The sequence below is a fragment of the Fulmarus glacialis genome, unplaced genomic scaffold (assembly GCF_000690835.1).
Source record: "Fulmarus glacialis isolate BGI_N327 unplaced genomic scaffold, ASM69083v1 scaffold34691, whole genome shotgun sequence".
Taxonomy (NCBI): domain Eukaryota; kingdom Metazoa; phylum Chordata; class Aves; order Procellariiformes; family Procellariidae; genus Fulmarus; species Fulmarus glacialis.
This window is the reverse complement of record NW_009195270.1, coordinates 29,457-51,700: the sequence shown is the minus strand read 5'-3', so window position 1 is coordinate 51,700 and position 22,244 is coordinate 29,457. Positions and strand designations below refer to the sequence as shown.

General features: G+C 41.4%; 1 protein-coding gene across 1 annotated transcript in view; it reads right to left on the bottom strand.

Moving 5' to 3' along the window:
• Positions 1-207: 207 nt before the first annotated feature.
• The window catches only part of PTCH1 (patched 1), a 41,629-nt gene continuing 19,592 nt past the window's right edge, over positions 208-22,244 (bottom strand). The window contains exons 14-22 of the mRNA XM_009588054.1: positions 17,394-17,536; positions 15,188-15,371; positions 13,419-13,699; positions 11,743-11,880; positions 8,283-8,425; positions 5,217-5,316; positions 3,596-3,850; positions 1,989-2,517; positions 208-339 (exon numbers count right to left, since the gene is read on the bottom strand). Coding sequence (XP_009586349.1) covers positions 1,990-2,517; positions 3,596-3,850; positions 5,217-5,316; positions 8,283-8,425; positions 11,743-11,880; positions 13,419-13,699; positions 15,188-15,371; positions 17,394-17,536 — 1,772 coding nt within the window. The 3' untranslated portion in view covers positions 208-339; position 1,989. The remainder of the gene's footprint in view (positions 340-1,988; positions 2,518-3,595; positions 3,851-5,216; positions 5,317-8,282; positions 8,426-11,742; positions 11,881-13,418; positions 13,700-15,187; positions 15,372-17,393; positions 17,537-22,244) is intronic.

Sequence of the window (22,244 nt, the reverse complement as noted above, 5' to 3'; positions counted from 1 at the left end):
TTATGCTGAAATTTAGAACTAGATTAAGCTTAGTTGTGGCACAGAGATCAACGTACAAAAAGTACAAAGCGCACACAATATTGTCCCCATTCTATTGCCCAGAGGCAAATGACTCCAGATTATACTACTTTACATTGTTCTTTTGTATATTACATATGTGTACATCTTTTAAATACTTAAAGAAATATTTAACAAAATAATACAATAGGTTACAGTAACAGTGAACTGTTGTCCTGATGCAGCATGTCCTTTTCTATAACTTCAAGCAGTTCTTCTCTTCAAGCAGTTCTGGAAATACAGTTTTCCATCTTTGGCCTCTTCTTTGCTTCAGTTATTACCCTTTACAAATAGAGAAGAAAAACAAACGTTCATTAAAGTTCAAGAAAAACAAACAAATCAAGCTAATCCAAAGCTCATTTCATGATTCTTGTGGTTAAAGTTAGCAGTCAGGAAACGTGGGCTCTGTTTTCATCTCAGTCATGAATTTGCCAGTAAAGAAATACCGATGCCCATTAAAAAAAAGCGGACGCTTTAATTTCTGAGTTTCCAGCTTCAGATACCTGCAACTAATTCAGTCAAAATGAGTGAACACTTCAAGGAGAACTATGCTACATCGAATAGTGTGCACAGTTAGGAATCTCATATTACCATGCAGTTCAGCTTGAAAAAGCTGAGCCCAAGTATTTCCTTATTCTGAGGATACTATTACTTGCCATATTTCTAGACTGCGAGGCTAACAGCATTCATGTCTATTTGCACTTTGAGATGTTTGGAGAGAGGTTTTATAAATCAGAAGGCGATTTTATTATGAGTCATGAAAAAATTTCCATCAAAACTCTCCATGCGTGTGTGTGTGCGCGCGCACACGTACGTATATGTAAAATAGTTCTACAACCAAAATAAAATGGCTTGCTCTGGTCAAACTAGTGTCTGTCACTGAAAAGCTCTGAAAAGCAAAGAAACAAAACAGGGATCCACAGCTAAGTAACTATTTTACACTTCTTCTTGCCCCCAAAAGAGAAAAACAGAGTTGAAGTAGAGAAATGGTTTTTCAGGCACAAGCCCCAAAAAGCTTTCAGGGTAAAAACTCAATTGGTTTCTCCCCTATAAAATTAATGGAAAATTTTGAAGAAAATGAACAGCTTTATTCTTCCCCAAACATCTGCTAAAACACCCTGTCTGTTCTAAACAGCACTGTTTCCTGTAACTTTCTCTCACCAGCCTACAGACAAGACAATGGTGTAGGTATCAAGTCTCACAAGTTCTTGGATGCATCTATCGTTTCACAGGGACACGCTAACTGCCCTGCTAGGTCACCTCTACCCTCCGCAAATCTGCAATAGCCACTGCAGCTGCCCGCGGCAAGGGAAAGATTGGCCCAAGGACTCCTCCAGCGTGGGTGTTCGCTGGGTGGGTCTCTGAAGACCCCCCACAGCGCAGGGGACACCCGCTGTGCAGCAGTGCGATGGGCATGGTGGGGCCTTCCCACCTCTCACTCGGCCCGTCTTCCAGAGGGATTCAGTCCTCACTACAGACTTCAAATTCTTTCATGGAGTTTTATTCAAGAGAGGGCAACTCTTACAGCAGCTGGCAATTTTACGCTCACCTAGGCAATGTCATTCTGTATGACGTTTTAGAACGTGCCTGATTCAGGGATCAGAAGACAGGACCTATCAACAGTAAATGCAGTCGCGCAGCTTTGAAGAGACTTTACACAACATCTCTGCTTCATTTTCCTCATCTGGGACTGTACGATGTACTTACCCACTTTGCAAGGGTCTTGGAAGCAGTTCGCGTCAGAACCCACTGTAACTTCTCAGTGTTGGAAAGTACTCTCTTATCCAACCTGACCAGTGCAAAATGTACTATATTCACAGTCAGCAGATTTAAGATGATTAGGGACCAATACGTAAACCCCCCTGAAGGAAAGGTACCTCAGAGAAATTTTATCTTTCCTCTTTCCTTCAATCACACCATTGTGGACCTACCTTACTGTGAGCTGTTGCCAGGTATCCTTTCCTCACATTCAACATCTTGCAGTTCTATAACTTCTACTTTAGAATTTCTTCTTTCACACCGCACATTAAAAGGCACATGCGGGTCCTCAAATGGCCCATGGTCAGCTTCATGGTATCCCTCGTAGGACGGAAAGCTCCCTCCCCGAGAGCTGTGGCTGTGCACCGCAGGGTGGACAGCAACAGTCACTGAAGCTGAGGCAGTCACAGTAGTGATAGGCTGGCAGTACGCTGGTCCTGCGGCGCCCACGGCACCGAACGCCGGGCTCCTCATGTTATGAGAACGAGCCCTGTGGCCCAAGCGATCCCTATTGCTAGGTCCTGAATGCCCTTCAGTAGAAATTTCAAAAGCGTCCCTGCGAGGGCGGTAAGGAGGTGGTCGCAGCCCTTCCCTCGCTTCCCGTTTAGGTTGTCTGCCCTGACGCCACGCCTGCTGCGTGCCGGGCTCCGGATTCGATTGTAATCTGGGACTTGACTGATGCCTTGTCTCTGGCTGAACCACCTGAAAGAGAGATGCATGGTTATGCCTCTGACAAAGTGAGGCAAACAAATACTACGCTCACTTGTATTTTACGCTGAGAACAGTTATAATAATGCTGTCCTGGCTCTAACTCTACAAAGGTAATGTTCTGGAGTCTGGTAATTGTTGATTTTTCCAGATAGTTTTTGTCTGAACTTATTAAAACCTGGAAAGCATACCTTCAGAAAAACACAGGATGACAGCTGAAAACATTATTGTAAGCTTCCTACATACTGGTCCATCTTTTCAAAGGGATGGGTGACAAGCACTTGGTCTTAACTCGTTCAATAAGCAGAATTGCAGGCATTTAGAAAAGACTCTGTTCCATGCAGGGTACCTACACAGGATGTTAGTAGGGTAGTTTGTATAGACTGTAGGAATCTGTTTTCTGATTTCTGTAAAAAGCGTGAAGCGCAGCGGCCACATCAGTCAATAAACCGTGACCAACTTCAAATGTGGCTGTGCTTGTACCTATTTCTAGGCCCCTTCTGAACAAAAACAGATCCGCATTGCAGCTCAGCATGCAGCATCAGCAGGGGTAGGAGACAGAGCTTTTTCACTTTCCTTTGAAATCGCAGTTATGCCAACCCAGTAGCAAGATGCAACAGGCCCTAGGTTTGGTACAACCCTGAAACTGTTTTCTTCTGGCTCTATCAATCTTTCTCCCCAAAACGTGCTGTCAGAGAGAGGTATATGAGATGGTGATCCACAAGAAGCTGTGTGGAAGAGGTCTGGATCTTTTAATCTCTCCCCGTTCTCTCTCTGAGAACAGACATCAAACAGACTGAGAGCTCTCTCTTGTGGCTGGTGCCAATATGATCTAATAGCAATTACACATGCCAGAGACCTCTGCTTTCGTACCATCATTTTACCCCCAACTTGATTCTAAAGGAGAGGATGAGGAAACCCTTCACTCCCTGCTTACAAGTTTTGGCACAAAGTCACAAAGCATAATCAGCCAGAAATATGAAAGAGCTTTCCACAAAAATAAAGAGATTTACATTAAAAAAACCCAGACACTCTTCTTGCCCTCCTGCCAGTCAATATGCGAGCTACTTACAGTGGATCTCGCAAAGACAGGATTCTCAGTGGCTTCCACTATTACTTGATGGACTGGTGCCCCAGGGCCTTGGGTGGCCTCATACTGATGAAGCTCTTCACTGATGCCAGACACTGTGGTTTGAGAGCTGTACTCCGAATCAGAGGAATCTGACCCATTATTTGTGTGCCCGGGTGGCAGTGCAAACCTCACAATGCTGGGGGGCGGCTCAGGAGATGGTGTGGGCAATCTGTTTCGTCCATTGGCTGGAGAAACCTGATGACAATGCATTTGGTAACATTCAATTAGTATTACCCTTTTAATCATTCATGCTTGACACAAATGTTCTTCTGCCACATACACCCTCCCATGCCACGGGAACCTCAGCACCAGTTTTCTGATGAACATTTACAGTGAACTTAAAAAATTAATGAAAGACAGACATGATGTCCATCTGTGGATATGTATGTAAACAGGATTACACAGATTCTTCTGGGTATCATTGTCTCAGGAAGTACATGTATGTGTGTGCATGCATACACTTGCACTTACAAAAATAGTATGTGGAGTTCCCTCCCCGTTCAGCATATATTAACAGTGATTTCATAAAATCACCTCAAATGTGTATGTATAATATGGTTCAGTGTCTATTTGCAAAGAGAGATGGACACACAAATAATAGCAACGTATATGGTAATAACATATGCACGTATGCATTCTTGAGTAAGGGACAGGTCATATATACTGTTAGGAATGTAAGTGATTACACACTGTTATCAAAACTGTTTTAATAATATAAAAAAAAATACTTCTGAAATATTACTAGTGCTGTATACATACCTTGTTTCATTCTTGTACACATACATATATATATATATAGACACATGAAGCATAGCACACTGATTCTACTAACATGTGATAAAGATAGCCCTATGTAACACAGTAATTGTGTTAACTATAGAGTAGGTAATGAATAATCAACAACCAAATACAAATTTGGTATCTATGAATCCTTTTTTGCTGGACTTGGGTTTTATACTGTAAAGTCATCAACATCTAAGTGAAGCCTTCCACCCATCAAAAACGTTGCTTGAGCCAAGACCAGGGAGAGGCGACTGGACAGGGGGGACCTTCTGGCAGACCCGTCATGGTTATCAAGGTGTGGTCTGTGGACCACCACTGGTGTATGTTGGTCCACAAAGGCCTTCCTGGTGGTCTGCTCAGTTAAATATTTTGAGGAAAGCAACAGAGACAGTGAGGTAGGAAAGAAGAAGGTACGTGTACAAAACGAACTGTCTTTTGCAAAATATTGGGGAAAATCCTTATTTTACAGACTAGTTTGCGTATCACATTATCCCTTTAGAAGTATAAATAATCCTACACTTGTATCAAATTTGCTGATTGCAGCCTCTAAAACAATACTTACTAAAAAAACCTTTAAAAATATTAAGTAGAAGAATATCAACTAAATAGCAAACAGCACATTTAATAAAGATTAAAAAAAACCGAGAGCAAGAAACTTAAAAACTAAAAAAATCCAAGAGAATTTAAAAAATAAAGTTTCTAAAAAAGGCGGGGAGTCTGGGGGGGCAGGGGTGCAAAGACAGTATTATTTCTTCTCTTCACCATTAATTTTACTGACCTCAGGGTATGGTCCAAAGAATGAAAGAAGAACAGGAAGCAGCACCAATCCATTGAGAACTCCCAGAATGGTTAAGATTGCCAAAACAGCAAAGAAATACCTGAAGCAGGGTTTAAGGGGTTTTGGGGAGAGAATAGCCACAAATATTGTTAGAAATAAGGGATTACAAACTACCCCTAAACATGTTAAAATAATACATATACTAAACTAAATCTAAAATATTACTAACATTGTACTAAATAATTATATCACTTTCCATATATAGATATAGGGGTTTTTACCTTTTGACTTAGAGAAGCTACATTCCACAACACAAAGTGTTAGTTGATAAAGGAAAAAAAAAAATTACATTTGTTAATTTCCCAGAATCTGGAAGCATGTAATGTTATTTATAAATGTGTTACACAAACATAAAAATATGGAATGTGCAGTGAATAGCTGAATGGACTGAAAGCACAAATACAATGAAAAGGGGCCCCCATTAGTGAAAACCCGGCAGAAGCAAACAAATGAAGTGAAGGGTGTAGAATTTAAACAATTTAGCCCAGAAGGAAAAGAAGCCCTCTTCTCCCAGCAGCTAATCCACTGTGAAACGCTTCTGCATCTTACAGCAGAATCTCTAATTAAATCTCCAGTGTATCAGGTAAGGGTTTCCCTTGCTGTTCATTAATCACAACTTTCCGCCTAGAATTCTGTGAGTTCCAGTTTTACCAAATAGCTCGAATTGCAACCTTTTTACAACACAGGAATCCGCTTTCTGCAAAGAAAATGCTGCCCATTCTATAGCAAGCTTCAGCATTGTACTGAGTAAGAGCACTCCACAATGGCAGAGCTGCATTGCAGGCTAATCTTTTGTTGAACAATTTAGCATCTCTGAATACTCTTGTTTTGCGTCAGCCAATTCAAACATAAAGGCTGAAGTACTATGGAAGAAGAGGAAAGTGCACAAGTGGTTGTCCTTTCCCACCACTGAGGGCTAAGGTCTGGGATCCTTCATGAATACCAAGGTAAACCTGTCAGTAAAAGGAAAGCCTTGCTAGTTGGTATTCGGCACAGCTGGGGCTCAGACTAAACTTAAGGCTGCGTTGTAACTAATGATTTCAAGGACTCAGTCTTAGTAAATTCCTGGAGGAGAAGGCAAAGGAGAAGAACGGAGGGCCAGTTTGCTACTAATGGGTCTGCTGATTACATTGTCTAGCTGGCAACAAACTTTACTGCCTCCCTGTTTCCACATCTGATCAAATATATCAGACTCCTGTAAAACTACAAATAATCTACTATTGTAAACATTTGGGAATTTCTGATCTGCATTAGCAAAAATCAGCAACCCAATCTACTCTACTAACATAAACCACTAGAACTTTATACTAGGACAGAGATCAACAACAGGCATTAAAAACATTTGCATCTCATCCATCTAACGCTAGGATAAACAGGAGGATTATAGCTCTGACCACTTGGTGTATACAATGTCTGTTAATTTACTTAATCTTCCACATTGCTGGACTAATCTATCGCTTTCCGGAAGTTTGGGATCTTCTTCACCCACTATAACAATGCTCAAGCTCCCATAGTTTATTTTATTTTATTTTTTAAACAAGGCAAACTAAAGTCAGATTGTGCTAGAAAATGAGAAACTGATGGCCAAAAAAAGTAAAATAACATAAGTTGAAAAGTTGAAAGGCTCATTTTATAAACTGAGAGAACATCCAATCCAAATTTGGTGTGAAGGGCTGCTACAATATTCCATTTGCTATGACACAAAAATATGCTTGCCAAAATCTCATCTGTTAAGTAGGAAAGCAGCACACCAAATGTACCCCTGTAAATTTAGGTTAAATCTATAAGTAACCCAAATGTCAAAGTATTCCAACCCTTACAAGATCAGGTCCTAAAAGAATAATTCTACCTTATTTCTTCAACACCAGTAAAATAAAGTAAAAAATACTGACTTGGGAAAAAAATACAAATTTTATTTCACGACATGCAGTATCTGTATAGTAATAATCCTCATGTAGGTTTCATGAGGTCTAACTGCAAACTGCCTGCCTTCTTCAAATCTCTTACATACATAAACAAAAAATCTTGATGAGATTTAGCAGCCACTCTCTCAGTTCCTGCCTCTGACATTTTGTTGTTCTTCTTGTCAGACGGATGTCAGCTAAGTCTAGTCATCTATCCAGCTTATGTCTAAGTAGTTAAGTCATCTTTCAGAGCATTTTTATTTGGCCCAGTTATACCTCAGTTCCATTTTAGGGCTTGGATATTTTTTTTTCTTGCTGTAGTTTGCCACAAAGAACCTGTGTTACTTCTAAGATTAGCCATTTTGCAGAGCTCCACAGGTTGTTTGGAATAGAATAGGATCCGTTTCACTGCACTTCTCAAATTCCCCTCAACGAAAAACTTGCTTTCCTCTCATACTTGACGAATTCACATTCTTAATTAAATTCACAAGAAACAGTCTGCCTGTAGTTCTTAACAGAAGGGCCTTCAGGCTTTGCTTTACAAAATTTTAATATGAAGTTCTGTGTTCATACTTATGGTTCCCCAGCTCCCAAACAGGGCTTTTTTTCCTCTCCCCGTTATACATCGCTGTAAACCTCACATAACGATAGAAGGAGAAGGCCCGGAGAGAGTCACTTGCAGCACAGTTGCAGCATGTCTGTAGGTTCACGTGTCCTTTCCACGCAAATCGTTGTGCATACGAGAAGTCTGGAGGACCTAAAGGCTAAAGGTCAAACCTAGCTAATACTGGACAATACTAGATGCTTTGAACTGACTCAAACCCAGAACTCGCGAACTTTGCTAAAGAGGGCCATTTTTGTGTTCTTTCGTGCTGGGTGTTAGATTTTCCTGGAACAGATTTTAATACCAGCAATGGAAACACTACGCGTCTAGCATGTAACAAGGAGTTAATAAAACAGAGGGAAAGCAGGACCATGACGTAAGCATGCTTGACACACCATGCATAGCAATAAAATGACAGATACGCTAAAGTGACTAAAAATTAAAAGCATATTTATTTTTATTTTAAAAAGAAAGTCAAGACACACACAAATGCTTTACCTGACAATAAAATCAAACTCTGATCCTGCGAGCATTAACACTCCAAGCAGAGTGGACACGGCCCCATCCAGCACTGGTGCAAACATGTGTTCCAAGGCAAGGACAGCCCTATGATTCCTGTCTCCTATGGCAGTTAAAAATGCCTGTAAAACATGAAATCCATTTCATTAGACAGATGCACACAACCTTTCAAAAAGCCTCTCTCATAGCATGCAGAGTTTTTCACCAGTTAATTACTTCAAACTATAGTTTATGGAAGCATCTCTATAGCTGGCTAACCTTCAAGAGAAGGCCTGATTCTGCAGTCATACCGCATAGCTGCTGCTGAGGTCACACGACCAGAGTAAGCACTGATGACAGAGTCAGACCATCGTAATAGTTTTGGAAACAGTGCCTGCTTGCATCAGGAGGCTTTTGTCTCCAGCTTTGCTCATTTTCACCTGCAAAGAATTCATTTCATGGTGAAAGCACTTCAGGTGTCAAAATTGCAGGGTTACTCTGCTCACTCTCGTGGGGCCACGGCTTGCATGGCTATCACGGGAAGTGTGCTGTAAAAACAGCCAATACTGATGCAAGCTTTCCCATGCACTTGCCACAGACCAAGGACTGGTAGCTTCAGTTCAGGTACACGGCGACACCCACAGCAGCGTTCATTAGCACAACAGGTCCTCTGTCCCTTTACACAGAAGTACAGCGCATTTCTTCTCACTGGTCCGAGGCTCCAGACTATCAGATGTCACACACAGTAAGCGCCCAACTGATGGAAAGTTGTCAGCATACTCAACAGGACTGGCATGAAGTAACACCACATTGTGTGCTGCTTTTCTTTCTTTTTTTTTTTTTTTTAAATACTTCTATTTCACTCAAAATACATGTTTTTGCAACTTCACTGCTTCAAAGCTAGCAGGCGTATACGTATAAAATTGCCTTAGGAACAGTGCTGAACACAGTAGGCCTGAGCAACAGTATGACCAGTGACATGTCTTTCTCCCTCCAACTCCTTAGTGAACAAGCTGTATCAAGAACACTCAAATGCTGTTGTTTCGCATGAATTTGTCTTCTCTGTGTATGACTTAATGGTTTAAGAAGACAAGAACCTGGTTGATCTTCTTCCTGGGATTTATAAGGGCTCTCTCTTCGGCGAATTCTCTACTTCCTGTTAAGGGATGAGCTCAAGCAGCTATCTTCCTCTTGGTCCTGGAATTCAAATCTCTCTACTCCAGCAGCTTATTTTCACTTATCTGACAAATTTGGGGGGAAATCAGTCAATACATTACAAAGTTATTTGGTGGGACAAGCAGACCAAAAATGGGTACCTGTGGAGTGAGATTCCCAACTCTCACTTCCGTAGGTAGCCAAACCATGTATTATTAATCTTCAGTATTGGATTAAAAGTTGTCTATGGAAAATTAATGTATTCAGGACATTTTACATTCCCATATATATAAATGGATTAAGAATCCCACTCAGGGTAAAGGCAGCTGTCAGTGAGACAACTCACATGAATGGGAGCTATGGGATCTGATCCACAAACATATTAACAAGTTATATAAACGTATGTATGTGTGTAATTAAAAGGATGCATAAGTCTCTTATTGATTCAGAATTTACTTGCAGAATTAAAAAAATGAGGTCACAATTCACAAGCAATAGCAGAGAATTGAGCCACGAGTGGATTGTGAATCACTCTTAAACAAGTTCAATTAAGTTCTGTACCAACAGTTCCACCATTGTCTTTTTTGTTTATGCGACACTGGTTTGACTGTTTATATGCAGGAAGTTCTGTGAAGGTCAGTACTGCCGCTATCATGCGAGGTCTACTAGGCATTCTTTTATTTAAAGCCTACGTTTGAAAGTTTTTGACTCCAGAGTCAATGTGAAAAAATGCAATTTTCAGTTTGCTTGGCATTTTACCTTCAGCCAAGGTGACTTTTACTTTTATATCTATCTATCTATCTATAGAAAGTCCCGTAAATTAGATTAGTTTCTTCCCATTTAGAAACAAGGAAGTGTATTCCTGTTTTAAATCTTCAATTCTAAGAAACTGTCCTTTCTTTCTTCCTCTTGTACACCATTAGTTTCTGACACTTCCCAAACTACTGCAAGTCCTAGCAAATAGGTTTACCTCCAAAGCCTAACTATTCATAACAGTAGGGGAAAAAAGATGTCACCACTCAGGGATCCAGTTGCTCCTCTTTAACCTTACACTACTTCCCCTACGATTTTTCTTAGAATTATTGTTCCCATCCCAACATTTCACGTTCCCCAACTCTGTACATCACCTACAACATGCTCCCAGTATTTGGCCATCTCTAGAGCCCATTAGTTCTCTCTTTTTGACTGCCACCAGATCCTCTTAGCAGTCTACCAGTCCTCCTTGGGTCTAAAAGACCAGACCCTTCCCTTCACTTCTTTTTGGATTGCTACAACCACCTCCTCCCTGAAATTACATTATACTGACCACTCATCCTTTCCTACTTTTTAACACAGTAAAATTCAAATCCATGAAGACAATGATATTCTTAAACTATTCTGAAATATCGATTAGAATAGCCTTATAGGAGAATGACTTATGCTGAGTGTGCAAAATCTTGGAAAGATCAGCGCTGACATTGTCAGATGTGAACACAGAAAAATAGCCCTTTCCTCTATTCTTTGTCACCAAATAAAGCAAGATGAGTTTTGCATATCCTGAACACCCAAAACTGCCCCCTTACAAGCCCACTGTTGTTTCTATGCATTTTTGCACATCAGGCTGACTAAGCTATCTGAGTAGCTGCACTCTAGATTTGGACACTTAACCTTGAAAATGTTGAAAATCTTTATATAAAATGTACTTTTTTCCCTCTCTGCTCCTCCTCATCACATCGGAAAACTATTTTCCTACAGACTGTGTGTTTGTGCCCACTATTAATAGCTGATGGATTCCAAAAAGAAGCTGCAGATTTTTCAAGTGGAAAATGAATCTAAATACCTTCAAATTTCAGTGGTCCAGAGAGATCAAATTACACTATATGTGATTTTGAAAATCTCCTTTAAAGGCTCCTCTTCCACAAGACATAGAATCTACATGCAAGAGGGAACAAACAGCTACACAGCACTGAGGTAACAACAGTGAGGCTGCAGACAAGGACGAGGAGAGTCTGGACTGAAGTGAAGTGCATTAAGAGCTCTGCTTTGCCTATATATTTGCATCACTCAGACTACTAGTCTGATACAGGTCATGTATCCCCTTTTATCTCCTAGGAGACTGACTCAATAGTTAGGAACTAATTCATCAAGATCAACTCCACTCTATCGAGACAAACCAAATGGCACACGAAACTGTTTGTGATCAATTTCCTTCTGAGAATCTGAATCTGAAGTCACCGACTTAGGAGACTAAGTAAGGATTTGTGATCCTTATATTGCCATCATTTTATTTTAAAATATTTTGAAAATGCTTCCTGATTTTACGTACCAAAGCAACGTGAACAGTGAATTCCACACCAATGCCAACAGAAGCAATCAGGATAACCACAGGCACTGCACTCAGCTTTATTCCAATTAGACCCATCATGCCAAACAGCTCCACAGTCATCAAAGCCAGCACCACCACCTAGGTGATTTCAAACAGCTGTTAATAACTTCTTATACTTCAGACAAATGAAGAGAAAGATATTTCAAAACAACATGGTGACTACAAAACATATTCCTCAAAGCCATCCTATATTCCCAAAGACGAGTCACTTTTTCTTGTTTCGTTGTGCTCAACGGCAATGACTTGCTAAAGAGCCAGTTTAAATGATACTCCTAAGAACCAGTTAACAGACCAAGCACCAGTTTTGTATTGGTTACAATTTATCAGTGATCTGAGACACAATTTATTCTTCCTTATCATGGATACCCCCCAAAACCATTACATTTTCTCTTTTTCACCTGGTTCTCGGACAATTCTTCCAGAAAAAAAAACTTTCAACTACCTGTATTGGAATTTTTTTTTGTAGAACTGCAAAAACAAGTGAGGATGACTTTTGAGTAGGTTTAAAGCCTAGAAGAAAGTGAATGCCATAATCAGCTGATGCGTCTCTGGTTACAGAGGAGCTCTGAGCTTTTAAGATACTTGGAGGGATTGACAGGGACAAAGTGAACAGTTAAATCTAACGGAAAGCTTTTATTTTTCTTTCATCTACCTTGTAAAAAAAACTGAGGAAAAGGGAGGGGAGGAAATCTGTAGAATCAACTTTAAAAGTTGCTAAAGCCAAGCAGGAAAAAAAGATAGACATACTTATAAAAGCAATGGTGGACTCTCAAAATAAAGGCCTTTTCCAAAGGAAAAAAGTATGCGCTACAATAAATGATTTTATAAGCTAATGAATCAAGAGTAATAACATAAATTGCTTGATTAAGTGCTATGAAAAATATTCTAGACTAAACATTTACCTTTTAGCATACCTGTCTTATAAACGTACATTACAAAAACTAGTAACTGTTTTACACTTTTCTACTTCTGGCATTTTATAAACCATACGATAGTTTATGGAATTTAAACATAGGAACATCATCATTCAATTTAACTTGAATGTTTACTGAGAGGCTTATGGTGCCTTGCAGGAAGCATGGAGGAGTATTCTCTTCAGTTTATAATTTTATGGCTCTTTCTCCTCGATAGCTCAGTTACACTCTTGCCACAGTCTGTACCGTAAACCTAACCATTTCAGTTTTTCCAGAAAGACTGCATTCAGAAATCAGTGGGAAAATTTACGGGCAAGTTAGCAACTGCCTTGAAAAATAACTATGTCTGATAAAAAGGGAGAAGGAATAAATAATTAGAAATAACTTTAATATTTAATAAAGCTCTTGATTCTCCTCTGTGTCTTTATTTCTCACGTTAGCGTGCATCTGAGCAAGGGCAAAAGCTTATGTACCTTTCTAAGAAACATTTAAAGCTGCAAAAAAGGTGGCCAAAGGATTAAGGTTATTAAGGTTTGTACCTTTAGCATGAACCCTACCCCCTCAAGTTGAATAAATATATAATGAATGATGCAATATACATACTCCACCAGAGGCCCAGACATAAACAAAACCTTCCCGACTACAGCAAGAGCTATGCTGAAAGGAATTTGACTTCAACAAAGACCCTTACAATAAACTTACAATGATCCCAGCCGTCCAGGGGTTTAGGAGGAAGAGGGCACACACCAGAAACGTGCAAGCCAAAACCACGCTAATGGATAAGAGGAGCCAGTGACGAAGCCCAATGTACTGCTCCCAAAACAGAAATGGGTAACCGTTTGGGTAGCTGGCAATCCCCAGGCTGCTGTAGTTACTACAGATAGCTCTCACTTTCTCGATAGCCTCCACAAAGTCAGAAGTTTCACGCAATCCGTTGAGGTAGAAAGGAAACTGAGCGTATTCTATGGGCTCAGCTGCTGGAACTAGGAAGAGGATAGCAGTGTTAAAATAGGTGTTTGAAAAGAAGAAGATACACAGAGACCACGATTAACAAAACACTTTCTTCTCCACAGCAAAATGCTTAATGATGTTGAATTTAAATTCTACTTCTTTGGAACAAGTGACATTTTAAAAACTCCCCAATAAATTGAAAGCTGAAGCAGCACAGGAGATTACTGTATTTTATCATGCAGTGCAATGGGATGAACACAGTCTACATCAAGTCCCCAAACAATTCTATATAATTTAATAGATATATTTCAATATATGTATTTAATACTCATCAGTGCAATAGTGGTTTTTACTGAATACCTGGGCAAAAATCCCTAACTGCAATATAAAGCAGAAGATCACATCATCTTAAACATTTTATCCAAATGCTTTTCTTTTATGCAAGTGCAGTTCCTTTGAAATCAAAGGTCATTTCCCTGAGATTAACTGAGGTCCACCGACACAAAACTAGAGAAACACTATGCTCAATCAGGCTGGCTGGTTTTTAAGATTTCCCCTGAAGATTCTGAAAGTCAGATTCAGAAATCCATGTTCTGTTACTGATGCAAATGACTGGGAAAAAAAACTATTATAAAAGTTTACTGAGGAAATACGTGACTTTTTATCCTTTAATAATTTGACAAACCAACACTCTCCATACTTCTTTTTGAGCGTAATGCTAAGTCTACTCTATGACAAGGAAAAAAGAAAGCCTCCACAACAAGCATTTTGTTACTGCCGTTGTGTGTTCCAGACCCTGCAGGGTCATTCAGTTGACTTGCTAAACATGATTTGCCCTATTATAATCTCAACTATAAATTTTCATTAAGACAAGACTTGGCTGACTGCCACAAAGCTCTAGGGTTCGGATACACTGAAGCACGGCTAGCTGGTTACCCAATTATGTTTCCAAGCACACCAGTCCCCCCCCATACGCCCTCTCCCCTTCCCCACTGCTGTCCAACTAGCAATCCTCCCAATAAATTGAAAGCTGAAGCAAAGCAATGCGAACTGGCATTGGTGCTCCGGGAAACAGTGAATGGCATGGAATGGGACTGCTCCACTACCTAAGTAGCTCTTGCACCATATCGGTGTGGGTAGCTCAGCATATGAGCTAACTCGATAAAATTCCCTTAGGTATTAAGAATTGAGGATAAACATGATATAATCTCAGTGATGAAATTTCAGAATGACATAGGCAGGAATTTCACGCAATCTCCAGGTTTCTCTCACAGACAGAACTATCAGGTGACAGCAAAAAGCAATGCTTACCATAAGTTTTTAGAGCTTCAAATGGCCACAAAACTCATTTTTCAACATGACAAAACCCTGTAGTGGTGCCACATTTGCAACGGTGCACAGGTCTCCTAAGACTACAGAGTAGGACAATATATTGCCCTCTTTCCGCTTCCGAGCCCTGTGCAGCAGAGTTACTGGTTCTTGAAGGACGGACTGTAAGACATTAAGATGATGCTACTTACTTCTCAGCCTTGTTTCTGGCATATAGTCCGCTTTGTCGTGGACCCACTCCGGGCGGTGAGGCCGGATGTTGGCTTGCGAGGCAGCGTAGGCCACCGGGTCATTGCTAACCCAGGCTGTCAGGTAGATGTAGAAAGCATTTGGGTTAATGATTCCATCCGCATCCACCAAACGCTGTTTAGTCAACTGCAAAATGGGAAAAATTAGAAGCCTTTCAGAATGAGTTTTGCTTTCGGGGCTCTTCCCGTAAAGCTTTCAACAAATGGCCTCAAGATGCAACACACACATAGAAGGGGAAAAGCAAAAGAATATGAATCTTCACTTGAAGTGACTTATCAGTGAACTATTGTTTGACAACAAAAAAAAAAATCTAAAAGTCTACAGTGACAGTAGAAAGTGGTCATTTATGAATTATTACTCATATAATATTTACAATAACCACTAAATCAGCAGACGGTTCCAGAATAGACTGAACCAATTAAATCCGAATTCTGAAAGCCTGCAGCCAAGAGTGAAAAACAACCAAGTTGGAGAAACATATTTAAAGAAAGGGAAAGAAAACCTGGCAAGAGTCCCTATACACGTCTGTGTGCAGTTAACCTCTGTTGTTAACACTGAAGGAAATGCCACCCAGTAAATGGAGGAGAGCTATAAAAATAAAACAACATCTGTATAAATTTTGCTAACACTTGCCTCCTATGACCTATGTATTCAGAAAATGCCCAGCATCAAGAAAGCAGACGAGTGCCCTGTGTTATTTGGGTCACTGTGGGCAAATGCATCTGTGGGGTAAACAGCAGTGGTACACTTCTAGAGTTCTGTAGCCAAATCCTGCACAGCTAGAGCTCTGACAGAGGACTCTGTGGGTGAAAAGTATTACTGGGGTTTTTTGTTTTGTTTATTTAAAATTCTGGCTCGGCTCCAGTTTCAGGTCTTTCTAATGAAATGAAAAACAACAGTGACAGCAGTTAAAAAAAAAAGCTGGATTCCAAGGATCTGGATTCAATTAGTCCACAGGATATGCAACAACTGTATGTCTTCAAGCTGTCTCTGGAACTGCACAGTACAGCGCTCAGCCCCTGTGGGTACACCGCACTTTCCTCCCTCCCAGGCACAGGAAATTATATCAGCAGCTGCAGTCCAATCGCATTTGTTCCACAGCGTACCTGGTACACTCTACTAAACAAAATCTCACTGAAGGTTTTCTCTTCAACTCCCTTTCTTTGCTTAATTCATAGCCGAAGCTTCATTCAGACCTGACAGCATGCTGCATGTTGCTATACAGCAGTGTGTTTTACACACCATAGTAACTTTGAACAATGCACTCCGTAAATCTGTCACCTTTAATGCCAGGAAAAAAAGAAAGACAATAAGCAGATCTGCCAAGAAGCTCATTAGGAAGACTATTTTCTGCCTGAAAGCACAGCGAGTCAATGATGACTCTAGTAGAGGAGAAGTTAGGTGTTGCAGAATTTCTTCTTAGAGGTTTGAAGTCTAATTTTAGTGTAAGGAGTCAAACCTAATGTGTTTTCACCTACCAATGGCTACAGCAAATGCAGTCATATGCTGTGATAACCTTGCAAAAGAACCTTAGACATATTTAATTTAGGCAGCTTCAAACAACTGCCATTCTTAGTTCTACAACAGTATAGTTGTATTTAGTGATGATGGTACAAGAATATAATATGGCACGTAACGATTTCAGTCCCCTTCCACTATCATTCATCAACATCTTTTTTAAAATGTTATGTTTTGCATAGATCGGTAGGAACTAAGCAAATAATTGCAAATGCTAGATTCAAAGCCACAGCAGAAAGCTGAGCAAAGGTCAACCCTGTAAGGCAATCTGATTCAAATCAGAAACAATGCCACTTAGGGCAACAAGGCTAACGTTGGCTCTGTCTGGTATAGGACCAGACTCCATCTACCTATGGATGGAGCAAAGTGTTTTTCACAACAATTTCAGTGGAAACTGAATGTGTCTGACACGGGAGCAGCACCGAACACACACCAACCAGTAATAATCAAGGGCAGGCATTCCAGTGCTGATTTTGAATACTTTGCAACACAGACCATGCAGTAAGGTGTAACTCAGGCATTCAATTTATCAAGATGAAAAAAGAGACTATGACACGCTCTTTGCATCTCCCCCCGCTCCGGATGACTTGTGTATTCCTGTATAAACCAGTATGGACTCTGATACAGTACCTGGCTGATGTCAATGGGCTTTGCTCGGTTGCCAGTTTGTACCAAGAGTTTGTAAGCCAAAACAGCATCATCAGATCCATTTTTATAATTGTTGTAAGTGATCTTCCCCATTTCCCAGTCGCTGTCGAATGCATCCTGAAGTCCTGAAGTTAAGGGAGGTAAGGGGAAGACAGAACAAGTGGGTAAGCAATCACTCTTAGAAACAAATTTCAGTAGGAAGAAAGAATAATGAATTTTTTTCATAGATGAATCAGGAAGAAAAATATCCACTTGCCACCTCCTACATTTGGGCCTCCTCATTCACTGTCAGTGTATGGGAAAGTAAAAGTACCAGTTACACGTCCAGTATTTTGCCCAAAGGAAGGCAGGGGAAGCAAGAAGGTGCAAGGGAGAAGCCTCAAGAGTCTTCCCATATTGTGCAGACCACCAAAGCTGAGCTAGCAAGCTGCAGGTGCAATGTGCACTGGTGTAAGCCAGCTTCCCCTCATGGCAAAGAGGGGATCTTGGATGAGATTAGGACCCTCTGGTCCCACATGCTTCTCAGAGCCTTTGACAGCAACCTAGCGCTCTGCTTGGAAAAGTATATAGGGAAGCGTTAAGGTTCTCTAGAATAAAAAGTGTTTTTCCTCATGAACAACAATTCCAGAATCATCACACTCAAAACTCCGTAAGCATATTTGCATTTATCACTCTGCATTTATTTTTGCAAAAATTTGCAATTTATAAAAATAAATTTGCATTTATTGCCCTGACCTGGATGGTGCCAGAACGGCAAAGGGCTGAGTTCAGCCCTGATCCAACTCCACCACCTACTGTGGACTTAAAACCAGAGGAGGCATTTAGTCCGTTATCTAGAATGGAAACACTCTACATACTCCCCTCTGCCTCACCAAAACCCTGGCCGAGTGCACTCAGCCACAGAAGAGGACACACACCGCTCTCATTAACTGTTTTGGGCTACTGCAGAGCACTGAGGCAATAGCTTCTACAATATAACCAGAAATTCCACTACAAGGGGAAAAAAAAAACCACACTCGAACTTTCAACTTCAAACAGCAACTCAGCTGCTCCTCGAGCACAGCGTGAGTGAACACGATTTTGTCAATTTGTTCCATCTGTTCAACTTGTGCAGCTAATACAAGTCGTGGGATCTGCTGCCAGCACATGTAAAGATCACAGCCAACACCTATTCACTCTCAACTGTTATTTTCCTCTTTGCCACCCTTCAAGGGGGAGGGAATACCTCACAGCACAAATTTGGATCAGATTTAGTACAGGAAGCCACAGCCCAGTACATGGAGGCTCTGTGCAAGCAGATGACAAACCGCATGTCCAGGGAAGGGAAGGAAAAGGCCGGCGGAGTGGCGGTGGAGGAAATCACCGACCCACCTTGCAGCTGTGCTGAGGAGCCGTAATGAAAACCGTCATTACAGATCGGATAGGTTAGCTACAGCTGTACAGAGATAAGAGTGATGGAAGAGAACATATACCCGGCCAACACTGCCTCCGGGCCGGAGTACCTGCTCCCACTTACAAACTCATCCCCCCTCCCTTAGAAAACTGCCTCCCATGCTGTCCTGCCGAATTGTACCCACTCATGAAGCCAACAGGCTGAGAACCAAGCGATGAAAGAAGCCTGCCAGATCTCCGCACGCAGCCCTCCAGCACCTGCCCAGGAGGAGGACAATTTGCCACCAGGTCTTCTGGCATCACCAAAGGACTTCAAGGCCCCCTTTAAAAAAGCGTTGTTTGCTGGTGCCCTCAGAAAGGGCAAAACATTGCTTAGGACATGCAAAAATACCAATCCATCCCTCCCGTGCCAAGTTCAGCTCCATGTCAGTCTCCCAGAAAGCGGCCAGGTGAGAGCATTTGTGCTATCGTACCAGTCATGTGAAAGACAACTTTGGGAGGTTAAGAGGAGGCTGTCAAAAGAGCACGTAGGAAAGGAGGAGACCACCAAAGAACAGCTTAACAAACATTGCTTAGGACATGCAAAAATACCAATCCATCCCTCCCGTGCCAAGTTCAGCTCCATGTCAGTCTCCCAGAAAGCGGCCAGGTGAGAGCATTTGTGCTATCGTACCAGTCATGTGAAAGACAACTTTGGGAGGTTAAGAGGAGGCTGTCAAAAGAGCACGTAGGAAAGGAGGAGACCACCAAAGAACAGCTTAACTTAGAGTAAAAATGGCTCCCTTCTAGGAGGGGCACACAAATTGCTATGACAGACAGCATGTGGGGGCAGAGCTTTCAGACTAACATCCAACCCCTGTCCACAGACACACAATAACAAATACATCCTTTGGCATGTGACATTACCAATTCGTGGTTGCACGGTACCTCAAAAAAGGGCATGTACCTTTAACTGCAGTGGGTAAAACCCAGCTCTCTCGCACCTCTCCCCCTCCCCTGTTCTCAGAAGTTTGGTCATCCCTCAAACCCTGCTCCTTTTTATATCTTTACTCCTCAGTTGGCTTAACTACTTTACGCTCTGGGTTATTTTACTACTGACCTTGCTGAAACTGAGTCTTTGGAAAGAATACCAAGAAACCATTATCAGCTGCGCTTAACTTCTAAAGAATGTCAAAATTTCAATAACTAAAATTTCCCATAACGCTTTGAAATTAATAGCAGAGTTGCTGCTTTCAAAGCAAACAGTACTTCCGTTATAAACTGTTCATACCAATGATTTTAAAAGACATTTAATCTTTTATAAATGGGATTAATGAAATGTTTCTGGGCAGAAAAATAAAAGTAACTTATTGACCTCTTTCTGCGGAAGTTACAAAAAAAACTAAGGGAATTTTAAAAATCTTATATATGAGATTTTTTCATATCAGCAGTCACTTTTGCTCAATGCTTCAGAAGAAAGTGAAATCCTACAAAATTATGTGGGATGCAGGAATGGGGGTGAGGAAGGAATTCCTACTGACTCATGTGAACAGCTGGCACCATGAAACACCAGATAAGATTACCCTTTGCAAAAACAAGCCTAATTACAAGCCATCAGGGAATTCAAGCTACCTCATTTACATTCAGTCACTTACAAAAATAATGTTAACATCTCCAGTTTAAATGATTAGTGTTAACTCTTCTTCTGTCGCATTTTCAGTAACAGGAAATATGCTAACATTATATGATACCAGAATGCAAAATACTGAAAAAAGAAGTGCGTTAGGCTGAAGGCACTCCACCGCTAGTAAACGAGGAGAAATGTACGGCTAAGACCAAGGTCACTTTCTTGATAAGAAATGCTTTTGTTCACATGCTGTTGCTTCCCTCATTCTGCTGGACAAATGTGTGCGTGTCAGAAGGCCATCTTGAGCCATTAATCTCTAACACTGAATTCCCAGTCAAGTCGGCAGGAATTAGCCATGAAGTTCAAAGTTGCCCACACTTTGGTTATCCTGCTCCTCCAGCATGTAAAAATGCACCAGCAGAACCGTTCCCACCTTCCCTAAATCCAGCCTGAAACTGTACCTTGTTCGTAAATTCCGTTTTCACCTTCCCTCCCCTTTATTCCCTCAGCATCAGCCCCAGTTGGTAACCATCAGGTATTATTCTGTCTATTAGTGCCTGCACCTTGAGATAATTCCCCAACTATGACAAGCGTGGCAGCTTTCAGTATAACAGTTTAGTTCTCCTCTGTTACATCAATGCCCTGTACCATTTTAAAATATAACTTCTTTCTATTGATACATCTCAATATCCTCCTTCTTTACAGCTTTGTGAATGCAGTATCACAGCCCGCGAAGACAGCCCTGCGCCTTTACAAAGCAGCTGGCTTGTATTAATTGTGCCCCTCTTGGGGAAGGTGGGGAGGAGGGGTAAGGACACAGACCTAAATGCTAATTAGTCATCATAATGATTAATTCTAAAGCTGTGAGTCTTTAGGCCAAGCAATGCGCCTTCTGTCACAGGGCTGCCACCTCCACTTGACCTGCCGCAAGTCCTTGCTTCCTGGGAGTGTCTCTGACCGTTCCAGTACAAGTTTTAGCTCCACGCCCCCCATCAGTATACCCACGGTACCACGAATACTCACAGCTCCTCTAGCTGAAGAAAAGCGGAGGGCAAGGAAGGAAGACAGGCAGGCTAATGTGGGCTGGAAGGGGAAACGTAGCTATGGGCAGTAAGAGAACAGGAACACCCCAAGAGAAGAGCAGATCTGGAAGGGTCACATATGAGCATGGACATACAGCAAGAGGAGACGTGCAGGCCCTCGGCACTGGGCCAGGACAAAGAGTCCTTCGCACAAGAAGGTGATTACAAAGAGGACAGGGAGGCATCCAAAGCAGAAGAGGTTCGGGAAGGCATATGGTGGGCCTGAGAGAGGGGGAATGGGAATGCAAGCACCCTGGGGAGCAGCACCAAGTGGGCTAGTCTCCAGCGCTGCACTCTGAGAAGCCAGCAAGCGAGCAGATCCAAGGGTACCTCTTCCCGACTTTATCGTTGGCAGACTGTGCTGAGGTTCAGCACTAACGTGTGAAGATCCTGAACACAATCTCCGACTTCCGTCCCCCTCACGGGTCGGGGGGGGCGGGGGGAGAGGAAGGTGGAAGGGGGAACACCAGACACATTTTTTCCTACTGTTTTGGAACAACAGCAAAAAATACCCACAAAAGAAATAAAATAAACAGCAGAGTTACAAGAGAATTTGGAAAAACATGTAGAAAGATGCTTGCTTAGAAATCTAGAAAGTATAGTAAGGTTCCAATCCAGCAAAACATCTAAGCGATGTTGATTTTTCTTCCTGCCAGTAATACCTTCCTTTACAGCTCAATATGCTTATGTGAGCAAAATATTTTAAGTAAAACTTCCAGTAAGTAGACTGTAATGAATGGATCCAATGTATTT